Source organism: Oncorhynchus gorbuscha, linkage group LG11 (genome assembly GCF_021184085.1).
Source record: "Oncorhynchus gorbuscha isolate QuinsamMale2020 ecotype Even-year linkage group LG11, OgorEven_v1.0, whole genome shotgun sequence".
Taxonomy (NCBI): domain Eukaryota; kingdom Metazoa; phylum Chordata; class Actinopteri; order Salmoniformes; family Salmonidae; genus Oncorhynchus; species Oncorhynchus gorbuscha.
The window spans coordinates 71,199,739-71,219,177 of record NC_060183.1 but is presented as its reverse complement, the minus strand read 5'-3'; the positions used below and the strand labels follow the sequence as shown (position 1 = coordinate 71,219,177).

Sequence of the window (19,439 nt, the reverse complement as noted above, 5' to 3'; positions counted from 1 at the left end):
TAGCCGCTTCAAAACTCTTTATTTTTACAAGATCAGCATAGTTTTATGCAAATAAGCACACTTTGGGACAATTTCTGAGGAGTAGACCACCAGTTGATAATACAACAACAACAAAAATCACTAAAAGATTGAAGGACATTGTTGGGTTCTGAGAATATGAAATCTACTTCATGTTACTGAGAGAGGATCTACAACAGAAGTGAATGGTTATAGGAGGAAGGTATATAATGTGTGCAACTAAGCTTGAAATGTGTTGAGTGCAGGGAAGCGATTACATGTGGCAGGCATTGATAAGGGGAGACTCAGAATTAGAACCTTACAGCATCAAATACAGTGATGTCTACCAAAGACAGCAAATTCAATGCGCATCTTTCCCTTGGTCTCATTTTTAAATGTGCATTAATGTCATTCAGAGCAGTTAAACAAAAATATTCAAATCAACAGTAATGTGATAAAATTATAGTGCACTCTGGATGGTGATCACATCCATGCAGGACGGATGATTACTCTAAGTGGTTGATTACTGCCGTAGCAGGACAGATTTGAAAAAAATAAATAAATAACAGCCAACTAGAACAATCAGAACTGGGTGTGACTGACTACGCCGACATATGTCTTCATGACATTGTAGATATACACAGTATCCAAAACATTAGGAACATCTGCTCTTTCCATGACAGACTGACCAGCTGAATCCAGGTGAAAGCTATGGGCCATCCACTTCAAAAATCAGTGTAGATGAAGTGGAGGACAGTTTAAAGAACAATTATTAAGTTGAGACAATTGAGACATGGATTGTGAATGTGTGCCATTCAGAGGGTTAATGGGCAAGACTAAATGTTTAAGTGCCTCAATCGGTTATGGAAGTAGGTGCCAGGAGAACCGGTTTGTGTCAAGAACTGCAACGCTGCTGGGTTTTTCACGCTCAACAGTTTCCCATATGTATCGAGAATGGTCCACCACCTGACAGCCATCCAGCCAAATTGACAACTGTGGGAAGCATTGGAGTCAACATGGGCCGGCATCCCTGTGGAACGCTTTGGATAAGAGTCCATGCCACAACAAATTGAGGCTGTTCTGAGGGCAAAAAGGTGTGCGAATCAATATTAGGAAGATGTTCAGGACACTCAGTGTACGTTGACAAAGGAAAATATCCTATGGAGGTCTATTCCTACAGTACTACATAGTGTAAACAAATCCAGAGGTGTTGAATATGGCTCGGTTCAACGGAGCAGACTTAAGTTGAGCTAGGGTGGATAAAGGCAAAACAGGAAGGGTTGTCTGTGCCGCCTTCATTTTCAGTCACTCCACTTTCTTAGGATATCCTCAGCAGCGTTCAATGTCGAGTCCTCCTTGACGAAGCAGAACCGAATGTAGTTTTGGAAGTCCTTGCGGTGCTCAGGGCTGTAGAAAACAGAGACAGGGATAGTGGCCAAACCCTGCATTATGAAGAACATATAGAAAGTAAGGATTACATTATGCATCATCCACACCATGTCAACATTTCAATATTTAGTTCAACCTAAACCTCTCCCCTCTTGTTACCTTCTCTTTAATGAGCCACTTGGCAAATCTGTAGTCATGAGGTTCATCCTGAGTGCTTGGATCATTCAAGTCAACCTCTTTAGGGAAAAAAAAAACAGTTATGAAATATTAAGAGACATTGAACCATTACTTCATATGCCCATATTAACCAAGACAAATTTGATGAAGCTGAAACATCGTTACACTTACAAAAGCGGATCCATGAAAAAAAAAACACATTGCAACACTCGCAAACAGATAAATGACATTTTAACAACCAGATACGAGCAAACACACTGTACTGGTACATTAATACTCACTGAGAGAGGAGATGTCTGATATCATGAAGTAGCCTCCCTCGGGCAGAATGGGCTGCAGGCCAACACTCTCCAGACAGGTCGCCAGCTTCTTCCTCTTCTGATTCAGCATCTCAGGCAGCTGCAGGAAGTAACTCTCTGGCGTCCCAAAGAGCTCGTACTCTCTCTGGAAACCTTGGGCCACCGCCTCCTGAGTGGGTGCAAGAGTGAGTGTGAATGACTCACCCAAAGCATGAGCTGGAGGATGTCGTCTTACCTTTGAAAGCTAACAATTCAATTTCAGGTAAGATTTAGACTGAATTTAAAGACAACTTCCGTCAATTTAAAAGTTGTGAGCAAGACATACAGTATGCTCACCTTCCTCATTCAATAGGTAAGTTAGTTAAAGTAAATAAGTCAAGAAGTTAGCGTAAGGGTGAGGTCATATGTCTTTATACACCAACAGTAGTGGTTTAGAAATCAGTCAAACCTGAGCGGCCGTGGCACAGTGGTACACAGAGTTCTGATGGACGGTCTTCAGGTGCTTTACAATGGGCCCTGCTCCAATAGCCCAGCCAACCTGAAACAAGCATCATTGCAATACAAACAATATGGATTAGATATGTCTTAGTCAATTCAATACACACAATATAGATTGCATATGGCACTGTGCCTCAACTTGAGCATAGTATTTCAGTGGGTTACCTACCTTCCACCCTGTAGCACTGAAGCTCTTTCCTCCGCTTCCTATCGTGACAGTCCGCTCCCACATCCCAGGAAGACTGGCTTGAATGAAAACAGTCAAAATAATATTTAGCTGCATCAGGGCATTATCACCATACTGCTATCACCGTTGACCATGGCTATTATTACATCATGCTATAGAAACTGTGCTGCTCGTCTCTATTGAATCCACTGTCTCTCACCTATCTTCACGTGCTTGGCACCGTCATAAGTCAGCCACTCGTACACCTCGTCACTGATACACACCACATCGTGCTTTATACACAGGTCAGCAATCACTTGGAGCTCCTCCCTCTTATACACCTATGTGACAAAGAGGAGATGTGGTAGGTGAGAAAAGTCAGTGATTAAGGTGTTTCTAATTCAATTGCACTGCCAGATTACGTGGTTAACTGCGTTTCTGCACAGATCGTTTGCACGACAAGAATGTCACCCGTAATATGAAATGGATGAATAGCTCAATGATCTCATTGATACAAATCTCACCATACAGTGGGGGGTCTCACCTTGCCTAATGGATTGTTGGGAGTGTTGATGACGATGGCTTTGGTGCGTGGGTTGAATTTACTGGCCAACTCCTCAGAAGATAGGACCCAGTCTGCACTAGTCAGGGCCTTGCCCCCCTCCACTCTCTAGGACAACACAACCTCAGCTTTATGTTATCTGGACTTCTCAAAATTAATTACATGCACACAATAAAATAAAATAAAATCACCTTGACTAATCTGTATCCCCGCACATTGACTAGGTATCGGTACCCCCTGTATATAGCGTAGTTATTTTTATTATATTCCTTTCAAATAAAAATGTTTTACTTTTGTTCATATTTTAAGTCTTTCTTGAACTGCATTGTTGGTTAAGGGCTTGTAAGTAAGCATTTCACAGTAACGTCTACCCCGTCTGTATTTGGTGCATGTGACAAATAACATTTTATTTGATGCAATTATTGTGGATTGTTCAGATTAATATAAAAGTTTAATTAAAACGTTTACATGCTTTGCAAGGAGAACAATTTTCCCAATAATTATGTTTACATGGACCCATCTGAAATCAGGCTACTTCATGGAACTTTGATAAATGCAGAATATCGGCAATCAAAATAAACTTTCTACCACAGTGTCCTTCAAATTAGTGGGTTCGGCTATTTCAGCCACACCCGTTGCTGACAGGTGTATATTATTATTTATTTTTTAATCGAGCACACCACCATGCAATCTCCATAGACAAACATTACCAGTAGAATGGCCTTACTTTACTGTAAAGTTTGGTGATGGAGGAATAATGGTCTGGGGCTGTTTTTCATGGTTCAAGCTAGGCCTCTTTGTTCCAGTGTGAAAGGCTCGCTCGGTGCTGCTACATGCGCAGATCAAATACACTGCTGGAATGCCGATTAAGGGGTTTACATGTCTTAATAATTTGAAAGATTGCTCAGAAAACCAGGTGTTTTAATGGGCATATGCTTACTTCAATTTTTACCTTACGCTGATTAACATAAGCAGAGTCAGGTGTTTACAGGACTATTACATAATCTGCCTACTGCCATAATCAGTTTAATATCGAATTACTGTGCATGTAAACATTATCAATGAGCTTTAGGCTAGCACTTACTGTTACACCATAGGAAATGGGCCATGAAAGGTATGTAAAAATATATTTTTTAAATATAAATTTTTTTGAATAAAAAAAATAATTTAAAAAAATCACACTACTCACAGGCCTCAGTGGCACATAGACACCTTTTCCTCCTGCCATCTTCACCATTGGCTGATAGCAGTCGAAAAAAGGCTCAATAATGATGACCTAGAAGACAGAAGTGACTGACTGATATGAGATGCACAGTAAAAACTGTGCATCTCAGTATTGAGTTGCACCCTTTGTCTAGGTGTTGTTGACGACAGTCACTGTTACCTCATCTTCTTCATCGACCAGGGCTTGAAAGGTGCAGAAGAGAGCCTGGTAGGCTCCGACAGTGACCAGGATGTCCTCGAAAGCATTAATCTCATGTCCCACGACTCTACCAAAGAACTTAGCCAGGATCGACACAAGAGGGGGATGGCCCTAGAGAAGAACAAAATAAACCACACACACTTTAGAATAATTAACACGCACATTACCAAGCTTCTTATTTGTGGTGCTGGGAGTTACCGTCCCAAAGACCAACAATGTAAAAACAAAATGTGTGCGTGCATGTGTGTGTGTATATATATACAGTGGGGCAAAAAAGTATTTAGTCAGCCACCAATTGTGCAAGTTCTCCCACTTAAAAAGACGAGGCCTGTAATTTTCATCATAGGTACACTTCAACTATGACAAACAAAATGAGAAGGAAAAAAAAAAAATCCAGAAAATCACATTGTAGGATTTTTAAAGAATTTGCAAATTATGGTCGAAAATAAGTATTTGGTCAATAAAAGTTTCTCAATACTTTGTTATATACCCTTTGTTGGCAATGACAGAGGTCAAACGTTTTCTGTAAGTCTTCACAAGGTTCTCACACACGGTTGCTGGTATTTTGGCCCATTCCTCCATGCAGATCTCCTCTAGAGCAGTGATGTTTTGGGGCCGTTACTGGGCAACACGGACTTTCAACTCCCTCCAAAGATTTTCTATGGGGTTGAGATCTGGAGACTGGCTAGGCCACTGCAGGACCTTGAAATGCTTCTTACGAAGCCGCCACTCCTTTGCCCGGGCGGTGTGTTTGGGATCATTGTTATGCTGAAAGACTCAGCCACGTTTCATCTTCAATGCCCTTGCTGATGGTAGGAGGTTTTCACACAAACTCACGATACATGGCCCCATTCATTCTTTCCTTTACACAGACCATCGTCCTGGTCCCTTTGCAGAAAAACAGCCCCAAAGCATGAGGTTTCCACCCCCATGCTTCACAGTAGGTATGGTCCTTTGGATGCAACTCAGCATTCTTGTAATCCAATCACGATGAGTTGAGTTTTTACCAAAAAGTTATATTTTGGTTTCATCTGACCATATGACATTCTCCCAATCTTCTTCTGGATTATCCAAAAGCTCTCTAGCAAACTTTAGACAGGCCTGGACATGTACTGGCTTAAGCAGGGGGACACGTCTGGCACTGCAGGATTTGAGTCCCTGGCGGTGTAGTGTGTTACTGATGGTAGGCTTTGTTACTTTGGTCCCAGCTCTCTGCAGGTCATTCACTAGGTCCCCCCATGTGGTTCTGGGATTTTTGCTCACCGTTCTTGTGATCATTTTGACCCCACGGGGTGAGATCTTGCGTGGAGCCCCAGATCGAGGGAGATTATCAGTGGTCTTGTATGTCTTCCATTTCCTAATAATACCTATTGCAGATTCAGTCTTCCCAGCCTCCTGCAGGTCTACAATTTTGTTTCTGGTGTCCTTTGACAGCTCTTTGGTCTTTGCCATAGTGGAGTTTGGAATGTGACTGTTTCAGGTTGTGGACAGGTGTCTTTTATAATGATAACAAGTTCAAACAGGTGCCATTAATACAGGTAACGAGTGGAGGACAGAGGAGCCTCTTAAAGAAGAGGCTCCTCTGTTACAGGTCTGTGAGAGCTCCAAGTTACAGGTCTGTGAGAGCCTGAAATCTTGCTTGTAGGTGACCAAATACTTAGTTTCCACCATAAATTTGCAAATAAATTCATTAAAAATCCTACAATGTGATTTTATAGATTTTTTCTCTCATTTTGTCTGTCATAGTTGAAGTGTACCTATGATGAAAATTACAGGACTCTCATCTAAGTGGGAGAACTTGCACAATTGGTGGCTGACTAAATACTTTTTTTGCCCCACTGTATGTATGTATGTATGTATGTATGTATGTATGTATGTATGTATGTATGTATGTATGTATGTATGTATGTATGTATGTATGTATGTATGTATGTATGTATGTATAAAAACACGTTTGGGGGTCACTTAGGAATGTCCTTGTTTTTGTCCATTAAAATAGATCAGAAATACAGTGTAAACAATGTTGTAAATGGTAGCTGGAAATGGCAGATTTTTTAATGGAATATCTACATAGGTGTACAGAGGCCCATGATCAGCAACCATTACTCTTCTGTTCCAACAGCACGTTGTGTTAGCTAATCCAAGGCCAATTGATCATTAGAAACTATTTTGCAAATATGTTAGCACAGCTGAAAACTGTTGTTCTGATTAAAGAAGCAATAAAACTGGCCTTCTTTAGACTACCTGAGTATCTAGAGGATCAACATTTGTGGGTTCGATTACAGGCTCAAAATGTCCAGAAACAAATAACTTTATTCTGAAACTCAGCCTATTTTTGACCTGGGAAATGAAGGCTATTCCATGCAAGAAACTGGAGATCTCATACAATACGGTGTACTACTCCCTTCACAGAACAGCGCAAACTGGCTCTGACCAGAATAACAAGAGTGAAAGGCTCCGGGGAACAACTGAGCAAGAGGACAAGTACATTAGTGTGTCTAGTTTGGGAAACAGACGCCTCACAAGTCCTCAACTTCATCAAAGTCAACAGTGAAAAGGCGACTCCGGGATGCTGGCCTTCTAGGAAGAATTGCGAAGAAAAATCCATATCTCAGACTGGCCAATAAAAAGTAAAGATTAAGTTGGGCAAGATAACAGACACTGGACAGAGGAACTCTGCCTAGAAGGCCAGCATCACAGAATCGCCTCTTCACTGTTGACCTTGTGACTGGTGTTATACGGGTACCATTTAATGAAGCTGCCAGTTGAGGACTTGTAAGGCGTCCGTTTCTCAAACTAGACACTAATGTACTTGTCCTCTTGCTCAGTTGTGCACCGGGGCCTCCCACTCTTTCTATTCTCGTTAGAGACAGTTTGTGCTGTTCTGTGAAGAGAGTAGTACACAACATTGTACGAGATCGTGGCAATTTCTAGCATGGAATACCCTTCATTTTTTAGAACAAGAGTAGACTGATGAGTTTCAGAAGAAAGTTATTTGTTTCTAGCCATATGGGGCCTGTAATTAAACCCACAAATGCTGATTCTCAACCAGTCTAAAGGCCAGTTTTATTGCTTCTTTAAAATCAGAAGTTTTCAGCTGTGCGAACATAATTGCAAAAGAGTTTCCTAATGATCAATTAGCCTTTTAAAATGATCAAATTCAATTAGCTAACATAATGTACCATTGGAACATAGGAGTGATGGTTGCTGATAATGGGCCTCTGTACACCTATGTACATATTCCATTTTAAGAAAAGCCATTTCAAGCTACAATAGTCATTCACAACATTGTCTATGCTGTATTTCTGATAAGTTATGTTATTTTAAATTGACATTTTTTTGTTGCTATTCTTTCAAAAACAAGGACATTTCTCAGTGACCCCAAACTTTTGAACGGTACTATTAAAAATAAAGTAAAACCCTGTAATAAGTAGCTGTGTCCAAACTTTTGACTGGTTCTGTATATATGCCATACACAATTTTACCTCTGCGCATTTATTGTGATGGACAAGACATTTCTGTACAATACATTTTCTAAACAAAAAGACCATGTAATTTCCTCACCATCCTACATAAGCACGCCCCACTCAAAAAATGTAGAACTAAGAACAGATATAGCCAAGATCTGACTGCCCTTGACCAGCACAAAAACATCCGGTGGCGGTCTGCAATAGCGTCGAATAGTCCCCGCGATTTGCAACTGTTCAGGGAAGTCAGGAACCAATACACACAGTCAGGAAAGCAAAGGCTAGCCTTTTCAAACATAAATTTGCATCCTGTAGCTCGAACTCCAAAAAGTTTTGGGACACTGTAAAGTCCATGGAGAACAAGAGCACCCCCTCCCAGCTGCCCACTGCACTGAGGCTAGGTAACACTGTCGCCAACGATAAATCCATGATAATCGAACATTTCAATTGGCATTTCTCTACAGCTGGACATGCTTTCCTCCTGGCTCCCCCAACCAACAGCTGGGGTCATCCTCCTCTTCAAAGGGGGTGACTCTCTAGACCCAAACTGTTATAGACCTATATCCATCCTGCCCTGCTTTTCTAAAGTCTTCGAAAGCCAAGTTAATAAACATATCACTGACCATTCCGAATCCCACCGTACCTTCTCTGCTGTGCAAGCCAGTTTCCCCATGGGTGCACCTCAGCCACGCTCAAGGTACTAAACAATATAACCGCCATCGATAAAAGACAGTACTGTGCAGCAGTCTTCATCGACCTGGCCAAGGCTTTCGACTGTCAATCACTGTATTCTTATCGGCGGCAGATTCAATAGCCTTGGTCTCTCAAATGACTGCCTCGTCTGGTTCACCAACTACTTCTTCAATAGAGTTCAGTGTGTCAAATCAGAGGGCCTGTTGTACTGTCCTCTGGCAGTCTATGGGGGTACCACAGGGTTCAATTCTCGGGCCGATTATTTTCTCTGTATATATATCAAAGATGTCGCTCTTGCTGCCGGTGATTCCCTGATCCACCTCTACACAGACGACACCATTCTGTATACATCTGGCCCTTCTTTGGACACTTAACTCACCTCCAAACGACCTTCAATGACATACAACACTCCTTCCGTGGCCTCCAACTGCTCTTAAACGCTAGCAAAACCAAATGCATGCTTTTCAACCGTTCGCTGCCTGCTCCCACCCGCATCATTACTCTGGACAGTTCTGACCTAGAATACGTGGACAACTACCTAGGTGTCTGGCTAGACTGTAAACTCTCCTTCGACTCATATCAAACATCTCCAATCGAAAATCAAATCTAGAATCGGCTTTCTATTTCGCAACAAAGCCTCCTTCACTCACGCCGCCAAACTTATCCTAGTAAAACTGACTATCCTACCGATCCTCGAATTCAGCGATGTCATTTACAAAATAGCTTCCAATACTCTACTCAGCAAATTAGATGTAGTCTATCACAGTGCCATCTGCTTTGTTACTAAAGCACCTTATACTACCCACCACTGCGACTTGTATGCTCTAGTTGGCTGGCTACATATTCGTCGCCAAACCCACTGGCTCCGGGTCATCTATAAGTCTTTGCTAGGTAAAGCTCCGCCTTATCTCAGCTCACTGGTCACGATAACACCACCCACCCGTAGCACACTCTCCAGCAAGTATATCTCACTGGTCATCCCCAACTCCATAACCTCCTTTGGCCACCTTTCCTTCCAGTTCTCTGCGGCCAGTGACTGGAACGAATTGCAAAAATCGCTGAAGCTGGAAACTTACATTTCCCTCACTAATTTTAAACATCAGCTATCTGAGCTGCTAACCGATCTGTAAATAGCCCACACAAGCTACCTACCTCATCCCCATATTGATTTTATTTACTTTGCTGCTCTTTTGCACACCATCATCATCATCTGCTCATCCATAACACCAGAGTTAATTTTTTTTTTAACCTTTATTTAACCAGGTAGGCTAGTTGAGAACAGGTTCTCATTTGCAACTGCGACCTGGCCAAGATAAAGCATAGCAGTGTGAACAGACAACAGAGTTACACATGGAGTAAACAATTAACAAGTCAATAACACAGAGAAAAAAGGGGAGTTTATATACAATGTGTGCAAAAGGCATGAGGAGGTAGGCGAATAATTACAATATTGCAGATTAACACTGGAGTGATAAATGATCATGTACAGGTAGAGATATTGGTGTGCAAAAGAGCAGAAAAGTAAATAAATAAAAACTGTGGGGATGAGGTAGGTGAAAATGGGTGTGCTATTTACCAATAGATTATGGACAGCTGCAGCGATCGGTTAGCTGCTCAGCTAGCTGATGTTTGAAGTTGGTGAGGGAGATAAAAGTCTCCAACTTCAGCGATTTTTGCAATTCGTTCCAGTCACAGGCAGCAGAGTACTGGAACGAAAGGTGGCCGAATGAGGTGTTGGCTTTAGGGATGATCAATGAGATACACCTGTTGGAGCGCGTGCTACGGATGGGTGTTGCCATCGTGACCAGTGAGCTGAGATAAGGCGGAGCTTTGCCTAGCATGGCCTTGTAGATGACCTGGAGCCAGTGGGTCTGGCGACGAATATGTAGCGAGGGCCAGCCGACTAGAGCATACAAGTCGCAGTGGTGGGTAGTATAAGGTGCTTTAGTGACAAAACGGATGGCACTGTGATAGACTGCATCCAGTTTGCTGAGTAGAGTGTTGGAGGCAATTTCGTAGATGACGTCGCCGAAGTCGAGGATCGGTAGGATAGTCAGTTTTACTAGGGTAAGCTTGGCAGCGTGAGTGAAGGAGGCTTTGTTGCGGAATAGAAAGCCGATTCTTGATTTGATTTTCGATTGGAGATGTTTGATATGGGTCTGGAAGGAGAGTTTGCAGTCTAGCCAGACACCTAGGTACTTATAGGTGTCCACATATTCAAGGTCGGAACCATCCAGTGTGGTGATGCTAGTCGGGCATGCGGGTGGAGGCAGCGATCGGTTGAAAAGCATGCATTTGGTTTTACTAGCGTTTAAGAGGAGTTGGAGGCCACGGAAGGAGTGTTGTATGGCATTGAAGCTCGATTGGACGTTAGATAGCAGTGTCCAATGACGGGCCGAAAGTGTAGACAATGGTGTCGTCTGCGTAGAGGTGGATCAGGGAATCACCCGCAGCAAGAGCAACATCATTGATATATACAGAGAAGAGTCGGCCCGAGAATTGAACCCTGTGGCACCCCCATAGAGACTGCCAGAGGACCGGACAACATGCCCTCCGATTTGACACACTGAACTCTGTCTGCAAAGTAATTTGTGAACCAGGCAAGGCAGTCATCCGAAAAACCGAGGCTACCGAGTCTGCCGATAAGAATATGGTGATTAACAGAGTCGAAAGCCTTGGCAAGGTCGATGAAGACGGCTGCACAGTACTGTCTTTTATCGATGGCGGTTATGATGTCGTTTAGTACCTTGAGTGTGGCTGAGGTGCACCCGTGACCGGCTCGGAAACCAGATTGCATAGCGGAGAAGGTACGGTGGGATTCGAGATGGTCAATGACCTGTTTGTTGACTTGGCTTTCGAAGACCTTAGATAGGCAGGGCAGGATGGATATAGGTCTGTAACAGTTTGGGTCCAGGGTGTCTCCCCCTTTGAAGAGGGGGACGACTGCGGCAGCTTTCCAGTCCTTGGGGATCTCAGACGATATGAAAAGAGAGGTTGAACAGGCTGGTAATAGGGGTTGCGACAATGGCGGCGGATAGTTTCAGAAATAGAGGGTCCAGATTGTCAAGCCCAGCTGATTTATACAGGTCCAGGTTTTGCAGCTCTTTCAGAACATCTGCTATCTGGATTTGGCTAAAGGAGAACCTGGAGAGGCTTGGGCGAGGAGCTGCGGGGGGGCCGGAGCTGTTGGCCGAGGTAGGAGTAGCCAGGCGGAAGGCATGGCCAGCCGTTGAGAAATGCTTGTTGAAGTTTTCGATAATCATGGATTTGTCGGTGGTGACCGTGTTCCCTAGCCTCAGTGCAGTGGGCAGCTGGGAGAAGGTGCTCTATTTCTCCATGGACTTCACAGTGTCCCAGAACTTTTGGAGTTGGAGCTACAGAATGCAAACTTCTGCCTGAAGAAGCTGGCCTTAGCTTTCCTGACTGACTGCGTGTATTGGTTCCTGACTTCCCTGAACAGTTGCATATTGCGGGGACTGTTCCATGCCATTGCAGTCCGCCACAGGATGTTTTTGTGCTGGTCGAGGGCAGTCAGGTCTGGAGTGAACCAAGGGCTGTATCTGTTCTTAGTTCTGCATTTTTTGAACAGAGCATGCTTATCTAAAATGGTGATGAAGTTACTCTTAAAGAATGACCAGGCATCCTCAACTGACGGGATGAGGTCAATGTCCTTCCAGGATACCTGGGCCAGGTCGATTAGAAAGGCCTGCTCACAGAAGTGTTTTAGGGAGCGTTTGACAGTGATGAGGGGTGGTCGTTTGACTGCGGCACCGTGGCGGATACAGGCAATGAGGCAGTGGTCGCTGAGATCCTGGTTGAAGACAGCGGAGGTGTATTTGGAGGGCCAGTTGGTCAGGATGACGTCTATGAGGGTGCCCTTGCTTACAGAGTTAGGGTTGTACCTGGTGGGTTCTTTGATGATTTGTGTGAGATTGAGGGCATCTAGCTTAGATTGTAGGACTGCCGGGGTGTTAAGCATATCCCAGTTTAGGTCACCTAGCAGAACAAACTCTGAAGCTAGATGGGGGGCAATCAATTCACAAATGGTGTCCAGGGCACAGCTGGGAGCTGAGGGGGGGGGGGGGGGGGGGGGTCGGTAGCAGGCGGCAACAGTGAGAGACTTATTTCTGGAGAGAGTAATTTTCAGAATTAGTAGTTCGAACTGTTTGGGTATGGACCTGGAAAGTATGACATTACTTTGCAGGCTAACTCCTCCCCCTTTAGCAGTTCTATCTTGACGGAAGATGTTAGAGTTGGGTATGGAAATCTCTGAATTTTTGGTGCCCTTCCTGAGCCAGGATTCAGACACAGCAAGGACATCAGGGTTAGCAGTGTGCTAAAGCAGTGAGTAAAACAAACTTAGGGAGGAGGCTTCTGATGTTGACATGCATGAAACCAAGGCTTTTTCGATCACAGAAGTCAACAAATGAGGGTGCCTGGGGACATGCAGGTCCTGGGTTTACCTCCACATCACCCGCGGAACAGAGAAGGAGTAGTATGAGGGTGCGGCTAAGGGCTATCAAAACTGGTCGCCTAGAGCGTTGGGGACAGAGAATTAGAGGAGCAGGTTTCTGGGCAAGGTAGAATATATTCAGGGCATAATGCGCAGACAGAGGTATGGTGGGGTGCGGGTATGGCGGAGGTAAGCCCAGGCACTGGGTGATGATGAGAGAGGTTTTATCTCTGGACATGCTGGTTGTAATGGGTGAGGTCACCGCATATGTTGGAGGTGGGACAAAGGAGGTATCAGGGGTATGAGGAGTGGGACTAGGGGCTCCATAGTGAACTAAAACAATGATAACTAACCTGAGCAACAGTATACAAGGCATATTGACATTTGAGAGAGACATACAGCGAGGCATACAGTAATCACAGGTGTTGAATTGGGAAAGCTAGCTAAAACAGTGGGTGAGACAACAGCTAATCAGCTAGCATAACAACAGCAGGTAAAATGGCATTGACTAGGCAACGGGCCGACAGATAAAACAAACAAGCAGAATGGAGTACCGTGATTAATGGACAGTCCAGCGTGCATCAGCTATGTAGCCAAGTGATCAGAGTCCAGGGGCAGCGGTGGATGGGGCAGGGGGCTGGGCTGGCGAGTGTTATCCAGGTTAAGAAAACTAACAATGACTAAGTAGCTTGTAGCTAGCTAGCCGGTAGCTAAATAGCTTGTAGATAGCTGGCTGGTTAGCTTCTGGAGGTTCTTGAGTGTGTTCTAAAAATAAAGATAATAGCGATTCCGTATCACATTGGGTGAGGCAGGTTTCCGGAAGGTATAAACCAAAAAAAATTAAATCGGGAAGAGATAGAAAGTACATATGGGCCACTGCGTTTTTGGGACGCGGCGATGCAGACGGTTAGCAGGCCTGTGCTAACAAGCTAACAGATTAGCAGGCCGGGGTAAACAAGGTAGTAGTTAGCGGACTTGGGCTAAACAAGCTAGCAGTTAGCATGCCGAGTTAGCAAGCAAGGAGATAGCGAGGGCTAGAGAGTTAGCCTTTGGAGGACGTTGCGATGGGGTGAGTCTGTTTATTCCTCTTCATGCGGTGACATCGATAGACCGGTCGTGGATCCGGGTATAGAAGCCCAGGAGTATGCTAGGAGCTCTGGCCGGGCTAGCTTCAAGCTACGTGGGTGGAACCGCTAGCCAGGAGTAATCAACCAGGGTTGCTGTGTAGCTCGATAGCTAGTTGTGAAGATCCAGCTGAAGAATGTTCCGTTTGTGGTGGGAATCCGGGCATAAAAAAATAAATAGGTCCGTTATGCTCTGGCTAGAGTCGCGTTGTTCGAACTGACGAGAGCTTTCCGAGCTAAAGGTTAGCTGAAGACCGCTAGCATAGCTGGCTAGCTTCAGTTGAAGGGTTCCGGTTTCGGTTTCAAAGTAAATATAACTACTTTAGGAAAAGTAGCTACATTGGCGGGTTGAAGAAGAGTATTTGGAAGCTTAAGTTAAGCAAAATGTTTTTAAAGATATGCGAAGAAAAAAATATCTAAAACGAAAAAGAGACTATATTTACACAGACGACTTACATTTACATTTACATTACATTTAAGTCATTTAGCAGACGCTCTTATCCAGAGCGACTTACAAATTGGTGCATTCACCTTATGACATCCAGTGGAACAGCCACTTTACAATAGTGCATCTACATATTTTAAGGGGGGGGGTGAGAAGGATTACTTTATCCTATCCTAGGTATTCCTTAAAGAGGTGGGGTTTCAGGTGTCTCCGGAAGGTGGTGATTGACTCCGCTGTCCTGGCGTCGTGAGGGAGTTTGTTCCACCATTGGGGAGCCAGAGCAGCGAACAGTTTTGACTGGGCTGAGCGGGAACTGTACTTCCTCAGTGGTAGGGAGGCGAGCAGGCCAGAGGTGGATGAACGCAGTGCCCTTATTTGGGTGTAGGGCCTGATCAGAGCATGGAGGTACTGAGGTGCCGTTCCCCTCACAGCTCTGTAGGCAAGCACCACTTAGTGTAGTGCAAGACACAGGCAAGACTTGATTAGTGTAGTGTTAGCTAGCTACATAGCTGTCTTTGCTGTCTTCGTATCTTCGTATCCAAGATAATTGTGTTGTTTAGGTTTAGAGTGTGTAGTCTTAGAGTGATTTTCTTAATTTACCGAGGTTAGCTAGCCAGCTATTTGTCGTCCTTAACGTAGGAGACTCTGCTAGCTAGCCAACAGCTAGCCAACAGCTAGCCGACAGCTAGCCAACATCTACCGAATAGACTCACAACCCGGTCGCAATCACAGGTAGTATCACATTTTCATTTCATTTCATTACAGTACAACGGTTTGATTTGTTTGATCGTAGCTAGCTACATAGCTAGCTACATAGCAGTCTTTGTATCAAAGATAACTGTGTAGTCTAGAGCGATTTTCTAGGTTAGCTAGCCAGCTATTGTCGTTCTTTTAACGCAACGTAAACAACACTACTAGCTAGCCAGCTAGCCCCCGAATAGCAGCACTGCAGAAACTATTACACTCAACGGAACGACTTGATTAGTGTAGTGTCAACAACGCACCCACTGCCAGCTAGCCTACTTCAGCAGTACTTTATCATTTTAATCATTTTAGTCATTAAGATTCTTGCTACGTAGCTTAACTTTCTGAACATTCGAGACGTGTAGTCCACTTGTCATTCCAATCTCCTTTGCATTAGCGTAGCCTCTTCTGTAGCCTGTCAACTATGTGTCTGTTTATCCCTGTTCTCTCCTCTCTGCACAGACCACACAAACGCTCCACACCGCGTGGCCGTGGAGTTCCAGGTCTCCGGTAGCCTCTGGAACTGCCGATCTGCGGTCAACAAGGCAGAGTTCATCTCAGCCTATGCCTCCCTCCAGTCCCTCGACTTCTTGGCACTGACGGAAACATGGATCACCACAGACAACACTGCTACTCCTACTGCTCTCTCTTCGTCCGCCCACGTGTTCTCGCACACCCCGAGAGCTTCTGGTCAGCGGGGTGGTGGCACCGGGATCCTCATCTCTCCCAAGTGGTCATTCTCTCTTTCTCCCCTTACCCATCTGTCTATCGCTTCCTTTGAATTCCATGCTGTCACAGTTACCAGCCCTTTCAAGCTTAACATCCTTATCATTTATCGCCCTCCAGGTTCCCTCGGAGAGTTCATCAATGAGCTTGATGCCTTGATAAGCTCCTTTCCTGAGGGCTCACCTCTCACAGTTCTTTGACTCTCATGTCCCCTATCCTCACAGTTCTCGATGGCGAGCTTTAACCTCCCCACCGCATCCTACCCTTGACTCTTTCTCTGCTCTGCCTCCTTTCCATCTGCCTCTAACCCTAGGAAGCTCTTTGACCTCATCCCCTCCCTCACCTCCCCCTACCCCCCCCTCCCTCTCACAAGGCAGGCAATACACATCCGACCTCATCTTTACTAGATGCTGTTCTTCCACTAACCTCATTGCAACTCCCCTCCAAGTCTCCGACCACTACCTTGTATCCTTCTTTTCCCCTCTCGCTTACCTCATCCAACACCTCCCACACTGCCCCTCAGTCTTCAAGAGAGCGAGAGTTGATGGTATCGCTCAGTATCCCTTCTTTCTTTTCTCTCAAAACTCAGACGTGCCGTCCTTGGCCAGCTCTCCCGCTATCCCTCTTGATCCAAATCAGTCAGGTTTGTCCAACCTTCCCTTCTCTCTCTCCCCGAACTACTCTCTCCTCTTCCATCCTATCATCTCTTCCTCCGTCATTCAAACCTTCTCCAACCTATCTCCCTGATTCTGCCTCCTCAACCTTCCTCCTCTCTCCCTCTCTGCATCCTTTGACTCTCTATGTCCCCCTATCCTCCAGCTCTCACCACTGGTGTCCCCGGCTCTGTTCTAGGCCCCTCCCGCTCCGTGGCTCTGTCATAACCTCACATGACTCATTGCTTGCAGAGCTCACAGAACAGGGCATCTCTGCATGGCAGACATATCAGTGTGGATGCGGAAATGGAGGAAAAGCTGCTCTTCCTCCCGGGGAAGGACTGCGGACCTGGCATCCTTTGTCCTCCTCCCAGAGCCTAAGAACCTGGCTCTGGACAACATTTTCCTCCTGTAGGTTCTGTCTCTGCTGCTCACACAAAGCCACTTTCTATCCACGCTAAATTACCAAGCATCTGCCTGCCTAACCTCATAGCCCGTCTGGGAAGCTCAAGTTTGCCACCTTCTCCTCCCCTCCTGAATCCCTCCTCCCTCCTGAATCCTCAGGCTCTGATCAGGCCCTACACCCGAACAAGGGCCCCTACCTAACTGTTCGCTGCCCAGTCTGGCTCCCCCCAATGGTGGAACAAACTCCCTCACGACGCCAGGACAGCGGAGTCAATCACCACCTTCCGGAGACACCTGAAACCCCACCTCTTTAAGGAATACCTAGGATAGGATAAGTAATCCCTCTCACCCCCCCCTTTAAGATTTAGATGCACTATTGTAAAGTGACTGTTCCACTGGATGTCATAAGGTGAATGCACCAATTTGTAAGTCGCTCTGGATAAGAGCGTCTGCTAAATGACTTAAATGTAAATGACAGGACGAGTTACTGCTACACCATCTTGGATCACTTTGCTACTATGGCCTATTTATTGCCTTACCTCCTCATGCCATTTGCACACATATAGATTTCATTTTTTTCTATTTTGTTATTGACTGTACACTTGTTTATTCCATGTGTAACCCTGCGTTGTCGTTTCTGTCGCACTGCTTTGCTTTAACTTGGCCAGGTCGCAGTTGTAAATGACAACTTGTTTTCAACTAGCTTACCTGGTTAAATAAAGGTGAAATAAAAAATAAAAATGTCTTGAAAAAAGGTATAAAACATCAACCACAAATGTGCTGAGGTAAAATCAAGTGTGTGGCACACACAGACACTATTGTGTTTTTCTCACGAAAGCATGTGTGTACTGATGCATTGAACATCCTCCGTTGACTGCTTTGCAGAGGGCCTCTTGGATGTAGCTTGGTGGGGAGAAGTCAGGAAAGCCCTGGCCTAGATTCACCACCTTGTAGTCAGCAGCCAGCTGTGTAAATTCAACCCTGTCAATACAGAACAATTGATAAACAACAATGTATGATGTAAAAATGTTGCACGCACATATGAGCCATTTCTGTAAAATTACCATGTATTTTTGTCAATTCCCTCGATTCTGCGAGCATGTAGCTGGCGTGCCATGATTAACTGAAATGAAATAAATGTTCATTTACTTTTAAATAGTCAATTGAAATATGTAGATGATTTCACATTGCTCTTTAGAGGATACAACTCCTTATAAAATATACTTGAATAGCCACAAGCGGCCATTTCAATAGCCTGACCCTGGACACTTTGTTTAGTCACCTGAGGCATAGGGCTGGGGAAACCACTCAAATTAATTGACATATCTATGGCTGCAATGATTGACAGTCTGACATGCCAACATTTTGAAGCTATATTGTTTGCTGCTTTCAAGAGAACTGAGAACTCAGGAGGAAAAAAATAGCTGACTGGGGAAAATAATTTGAATGGTCAGTCATCCAGCTCGGAATTCCAAGTTGGGAACTCCGGCCTCTTTCCAGAGTGGTTCCCAACCCTTTTCATTTACTGTACCACCAACTGAACTTAGCTCTGCCCGAAGTACACTTTCATGTGCATTTTAACAGTTGGTTTATGTTCTCATCTCAAATAACCCCCGTGGATAGGCCAAGTAACACCAGGGATCCAAGTAACCCTGGTTGGGAACCACTGTTTTAGAGCGCCAATCTGAAGATCACTGACGCCATGATTTGACGTTGTTTTACAGAGTTCCCTGTTGTCTTGAAAGCACAAAGAGAACATGTGGATGTCATAAGGTGAATGCACCAATTTGTAAGTCGCTCTGGATAAGAGCGTCTGCTAAATGACTTAAATGTAAATGTATGTAAAAAATGGTTACTTAGTCATATCGGTAGATCCCCATACCTTATGATCAAGTTCGAAAATGTTTCCTTTCCAACTATTCACAGCCACATTAGCCACAATAAAACTGGTTAACACAAAATAATATTTGACTAGTTCAGTTTGACATTTTCCGCTGGAGGCTATAAGTCGGCAATTTACCTTATAAAAGTTATCTAAATTCTAGTAAAACAAAAATATTACCTGACCTTGTAACAGAATCAACGTTTGCAAATTCGAGCTATACGTTCGTGTCAATTCGCTGATGTTGTGCTAGTGTGCCGACTGCACTCCTTCAGCTGGGGTAAACCTTGACCCCCCCCCCGTTTTGATTATAACTTCCCGTATAGGCGGGGCTTA

At 44.5% G+C, this 19,439-nt stretch overlaps 1 protein-coding gene across 7 annotated transcripts; it reads right to left on the bottom strand.

Moving 5' to 3' along the window:
- Positions 1 to 2: 2 nt before the first annotated feature.
- kyat1 (kynurenine aminotransferase 1) lies at positions 3 to 19,432 on the bottom strand. Of its 7 annotated transcripts, none has more exons than XM_046290309.1 (12): positions 19,289 to 19,432; positions 18,286 to 18,344; positions 18,169 to 18,202; positions 4,473 to 4,622; positions 4,278 to 4,364; positions 3,071 to 3,196; positions 2,747 to 2,867; positions 2,530 to 2,606; positions 2,311 to 2,400; positions 1,845 to 2,031; positions 1,546 to 1,622; positions 3 to 1,439 (listed from the first exon to the last, which is right to left on the bottom strand). In XM_046290309.1, the coding sequence occupies exons 2-12, from the start codon at positions 18,336 to 18,338 to the stop codon at positions 1,299 to 1,301; spliced, it is 1,143 nt and encodes a 380-aa protein (XP_046146265.1). In that variant the 5' UTR covers positions 18,339 to 18,344; positions 19,289 to 19,432; the 3' UTR covers positions 3 to 1,298. The 7 variants fall into 7 exon arrangements, with proteins under 7 accessions (XP_046146265.1, XP_046146268.1, XP_046146262.1 ...); XM_046290312.1 differs by having other exon boundaries at positions 3 to 1,404; positions 18,055 to 18,202; positions 19,289 to 19,426; XM_046290306.1 differs by having other exon boundaries at positions 18,055 to 18,202; positions 19,289 to 19,421.
- Positions 19,433 to 19,439: the final 7 nt, after the last annotated feature.